Source organism: Indicator indicator (assembly GCF_027791375.1).
Source record: "Indicator indicator isolate 239-I01 chromosome W unlocalized genomic scaffold, UM_Iind_1.1 iindW_random_scaffold_73, whole genome shotgun sequence".
Taxonomy (NCBI): Eukaryota; Metazoa; Chordata; class Aves; order Piciformes; family Indicatoridae; genus Indicator; species Indicator indicator.
In genome coordinates this window covers 56,994-62,663 of record NW_026539067.1, presented here as the reverse complement: position 1 = coordinate 62,663, position 5,670 = coordinate 56,994, and the positions used below count along the sequence as shown (strand labels likewise).

The 5,670-nt window shown below is 35.8% G+C and overlaps 1 protein-coding gene across 1 annotated transcript; it reads right to left on the bottom strand.

Moving 5' to 3' along the window:
- Positions 1-1,364: 1,364 nt before the first annotated feature.
- LOC128979904 (spindlin-Z-like) lies at positions 1,365-5,274 on the bottom strand. Its single transcript, XM_054398302.1, has 3 exons — positions 5,001-5,274; positions 3,884-4,117; positions 1,365-1,564 (listed from the first exon to the last, which is right to left on the bottom strand). Exons 1-3 carry the CDS (start codon positions 5,272-5,274, stop codon positions 1,365-1,367), a joined length of 708 nt encoding a protein of 235 aa, XP_054254277.1.
- Positions 5,275-5,670: the final 396 nt, after the last annotated feature.

Genomic DNA, 5,670 nt, shown 5'->3' with positions numbered 1-5,670 from the left:
GACTGAACCAGGGAGACTGTCTATAGCTCCCATTAGATAGTACACCACTAGCATGCAGAACTCTAGTGTTCTTAGAATGAAATTCATGTTAACAGCATACCTCAAATCATACAGCATACACCACAAAAGGCAACAACAGGTTGTGGATTTGTCTGGACACTCCTTATGTGGAAAACCCAGAAAAAGAATACATTGAGAAGATGCCTTACTGAACCAAAATGGTTAAAAACAATAGTAAAACCCAAAACAAAGCAAAGGAATACAGCAGACTGAGCAGAAGGCAACAAATACTTCTCCTTTGATAAAGGAGGTCTTCAGTATAAAAGGACCCCCACTCCCATAAGATTGTATTTACCTTGTAGAAGATTAACTACTAATAGGTTTCTAAGTCCACACACGAACATCTAGGTTGCTAGGTTCTGATATTACATGAGAGACTACTGATTGCCAATGGGTAGTCTAAAGTCTTTTCAAGTAGCATATATACTGTTAAATTTGTGGCACCAAGCACTTGGGTTCTGCTAAGAAAAGCATATAACAAAACAAAGTACAACTTTTAGGATTAAAGGCAGCTTTGTTGTGTGTATTTTACTGGTTCTTACAACTAAGGAACCAGTAAACTTAGTGAACTTAGGCCTTTAGCCTGCATTTTCCAATTAACAGGTTATACAGATTAAATATATTTTTATAGATTAAAAGCCTTTTCACTGAAAGGTGCAGAAGTCAAACACTTGATATCCTACTGCTCTGTGACTAGTAAAAAATGTGCAAGTATTTCCATGTACTGCAAGTTCTTAAGAAGTGTAATTTGAAATTAAGTGTAGAAAAAACAGTAGATTGAAGTTACTTGAGTTAGGCACTCCTTACTGCTGCACAAACTATTTAAACATTTCCGAAGAGTTGCCTCTGCCCCAACCCAGAAAACAAGGACTGCCAGTAGCCAAGAAATTAAATTTAATGTTACAAAAGAAGGCATATTGAAAATAGCCAACTACACTTGCATGTGGCAGTTGAACAGGTGAGTGCAAAGCAAAATTGAAGAAAAAGTTAAAATTTATGAAAAAAATTATCTAGGTTACAATACTAGATTGACTTCACACAGTTTCAATTTGCAGCTGTTCTTTGCTTTTAATTCCCCCCTATCCAAATATATCAACTTCCTTCAAGAAAAGGAGTTCTCCTGTGTAAAATGTGTCACGTTCACATAAATTTATATTATTCAGAACAAAAAAGTTTCGCTGGCAGAGACTGTCAGTTCGCAGGGACATTTAAGCTTTCATTTAACTGAAAAACAGTCAAGTCTTTGTGTCTACAAATTTTACATTTAATAGTTCCACAAATTTGGCAAAAGTTCATGAAGGTGTCTAGGATGTCTTCACCAAATCGTAGACATAAATATGGAAATCATCATCAAATTTGATGAAATAGACAGATGGTTTGGCTTCAACTTGATGAATGACCATGCCAGTCCGTTTTGAGCCATCTTCTTTGGCATATTCCACTTGTTTGCCTACCAGGCTGTCCACAACTTCACCTGGTTCCCGTTCTGCAGGAGGTGAATCATCTGTAATATGAAAATAGAATGTACTTTGGTAGACATTTATGGATTTTTTCAATATACAAAACTGCAGAACCTTCTTCAAAAATTAAGAAACAATCACAAGTTTAAAATGCAGAGTATGTCTAAACTAAATCGAGTTGTTCAGACAAGCACCTTACTATTGCCATGCTTCTAAGAACATAGTCAAGGAATGAATTTTTTTATTTTTTGGTAATACTGTCTTTGATTTTATGAAGTAAAAAAATAGCACTTCAGTTGGTTAGAAAAGTCTTTTGACATGAAGGTTTATACATCAGTTACAGAAGATGTTTGTAGATAATTGAATTTAAGTGTCCAGCACAAGAAGTCACTGAGTCTCTAACAGAAAGACAAGGGTGCTAGAACTCCCCCTTCACCCAGGCTTTATTCAAAACATCAATGCAAACATGCCATTGCAACAAAACCATGCCTTCCAAATTAAGCACAACCTCCTTAATCAATAATGCTGTTAAAAGAGGCTTTTGATGTGTGTATGATGAGTGGATGATGTTGAGAAATCTAGGTATATTATTTGCTTTTCTAACGAAATCTACCCAGAAGTATCCTTAAGGACACAATTCATTTTGTCTGTAAAAGATACAGAATGAGGAAAGGTAAGTCATAGTTTAGAGTGTTGAAGAAACTGAGTTAATTAGTAGATTGCCTCAGGTAAAAAAGAACACAAAAACTTAATTCTTAAATATGAAAAGTATAATCCTTTTAGCACTTCTAAGATGGAAGAAAGCAAAGTAGAGTTTAAAAAGGAATTGCAAGGTATTTGGAGATGTCAACTCTAAAAGAGCTTGCTTTATTTGTTTCTTTAGGAATAGAAAGGTCACTTTTTCCATTAACATTTGTAGCTCACTCTTCAACCCACAGATATGTTGCTTTTTGTTAGTCTGGAAGTGATAAATCTGAAAACCCTAGGATTAGTACAGAGGTTATGCAAATAAGTGCCACTTGTTTACTCAGCCATCAGACTGTTATCAGTGCTAGATCTGAAGGAAGACAGTCTCAGAAACACAGTGAGTGAATTTTAAATAACATGATAGAATTGTCACAGAATTGTCAGGGTTGGAAGGGACCTCAGAGATCATCCAGTTCCAACTCCCCTGCCATGGGCAGGGACACCTCACCCTAGATCAGGTTGCTCAGACCCCCATCCAGTCTGGCCTTAAAAACTTCCAGGGATGGGGCTTCCACCACCTCCCTGGGCAACCTGTCCCAGTGTCCCACCACCCTCATAGTGAAGAACTTTTTCCTAACATCCTATCTGAATTTACCCACTTCTAGTTTTGCTCCATTCCCCCCAGTCCTACCTGACACCCTAAAAAGTCCCTCCCCAGCTTTCTTGTAAGCCCCCTTAAGAAACTGGAAGGCCACAATATGGTCTCCTCAGAGCCTTCTCTTCTCCAGATTGAATAACCCAAATTCTCTCAGTCTGTCTCCACAGGAGAGGTGCTCCAGCCCTCTGATCATCCTCATGGCCCTTCACTGGACACGTTCCAGCACATTTATGTAATGCATTGCATAGCCAAACACTAGTTATCTAATTATTAATTTACTTTAAAGCCAAAATTGCCTCTCTGTCAGAGAATTGGTTTTGAGGTTCAGGAGAGAAATGAGAGCACAATAATCTTTACAAACTCTTTTCTTTTCCTTTTGTACTAGCTATTCAAATCTCTTGAACAATACTGATTCTGTGAAAATCCTTATACTATATTTATAGGGAAAAAAAACCAATAACTTTCACTTCAAGAAAGGAAGAAAAAATATCCCTCCTAACCTACTGAAATTTTTTTCCTGTTTATGTGTTTAAACATGAGAGAAAATGAGTTTTCAAAACATTATTGCTTCTTTTCTCCAAGAAACTATACAAAAGCTTTCCAAACTGAAGATGTCTACTCAACATGTTATAAGAACTGCTTTAGAAATACAACTCCTTGATATGGTTCTTTATTTGTGACACTTCTATAAGAAGATAACAACAGAAAGCTTCTAGTTCATCAGTTTGTGCTTAAAAAAATATAAATCTAAGTGCAATCTCTTCCACAATAGCATGCATATCTTTATCCTAGTTAGTAATTATTATGGAAAAGGATTTACCAGTATTTACTTCATTATTTCTTCACTGATTCAAGTAAAACATTTCAGAAATTGTTTAATACAGATGTGTTTTCCACTATGCTATAACCTTTGTTCGTACTTAAAAAGATCCTTGTTTGTCAACTCTCTTTTCCATACATAAAACATAAACCACAGACAGATACAGTTTTCCAGAAGAAAAGTAGCTGGCCTACTTACTGGAATCAGGCATAATGCGAAGATCACCTTCTTTATAGTCATCTAAGAGTTGGTACATGTACAAGACAGGATCTTTCTCGTAGGTAATATAAAACCACGTGTTCATAATAGGAGCTCGAGCCAAGACCATCCCCCTCCATTCATCTTTTGAACCATCCTCAGTTTCAAACATATGTTCCACAGCTTTGCCAATCATTGTGTCTGCCAGGTGGGCATCACTAATTCGGGATGAAGCTGAAATGGTAGTAGTTCATAAGTATGCCCATTCAAAAGCACAGAAATAAGTCTTTGTAAAAAAAAATCTTTATCCAGATTCATTAATAAATTTGTTTGAAAGTTAATCAATTCACATGCAAAACAAATACTGTCCATTCCAGAGAGCTGTAGAATAAAACTGCAGAACTTGAAGAATGTTAACGCTCTTATTGATAATTTAAAATATTTGTATCGTGGGGGGAAGGGAGGAAGAGAAGTTTAATTACAGAAAAGCTGTATGAAGTTATTAAATGAAGGTGTGCAGTTTTTGCTCCCTCTAACCCCATTCTAGAGGCTACTGCTAATGTCTTTGCAGTCAGGAAAAAAGTAGAACTTATTCCATTCAGAAATAAGTAATTACCAGGGTAAACTTTCAACTTTACGGTTTGGAAAAACCCACAGTTAAACAATTCAATGCAAATTACAACAAACAATAAAGACTTGTTACTAGTCAAGTTATTTCACTTAGAAAATGCCCCCCCCCCCCCCCCGCCCTGTTTGTATTAATACCTAGGGAAAGCACATGAAAAAACACCCCAAACACATAACTGCTGTCAAGCACAAAAGACAACATACCCAGGACATTTCTGATCTGTCTCAGAGTTGAAATTTTAATAGAAATACTAATATTACATGTACATAAGCTTGTTAAGGAGGAGACTCTAAACAAGAAAAAAATTTACAGAATTTATTGTATACCATTTAAAGACAAAATACAGCACTATGCTCTCTGGTATCATCAAATCTTTGCAAAATCAAGAAAAAAGAGAGCATTTACATTATCTGCCATGTGATGAAAAGTAATTTAATAAACTTTAAATGTTTTGACAACATAAGCACATATAGGGAAAAAAACTCTTACCAACTCTGTCTGGAAGGACTTCGAGTGCTGAAACTCTTTCATCTTTGTGCAGTTCTAGTCCATACACGCAATCAAATCCATCATACTTTATAAGATAGAGAGAGGGATTTACAGGAACTTGATCAAGAACTGTGCCCTTCCATTGTGTTACAGGTCCACTCCCTTCTTTCCAGCCATGTTGTATTCTGCAGCCTACAATGTTTCTTCGTGGCTGAGAAATAGATTTGCTTGGTCCAACATTGTTTCTATGCTTTCTGTACACAGATACAGACATAACATTAAACAAGTACATAATCAAAATTCTGCTTCGAACAAGAGCTATATGCTTTAAGAAAACAATATATTATTATATAACAATAAAAATACATTAAATTCTAACACATACAGCTTTGTGTACCTTATTCAGATTAGGGTATAAAGCATATTACATTGTACTGGAAAAAGAAAAGAACCCACACCAAAAATTAGTGGAACATTTTCAACATTTTGTATAAGGTTGCTTTCATAACAGTAGTTTCTAAAACTGGCTTGCTTAAGCAAAAAGAACATCAAAAGTAAAACTTGATTGCTCAAAGAGCAATGTTACCTTTTTAGGTATTATACTTTTGCTACTTTGTTGTTCTCTGCAGAACAGCAAACATAATTCCCCTACCCCAGGAGGAAAAAGTCA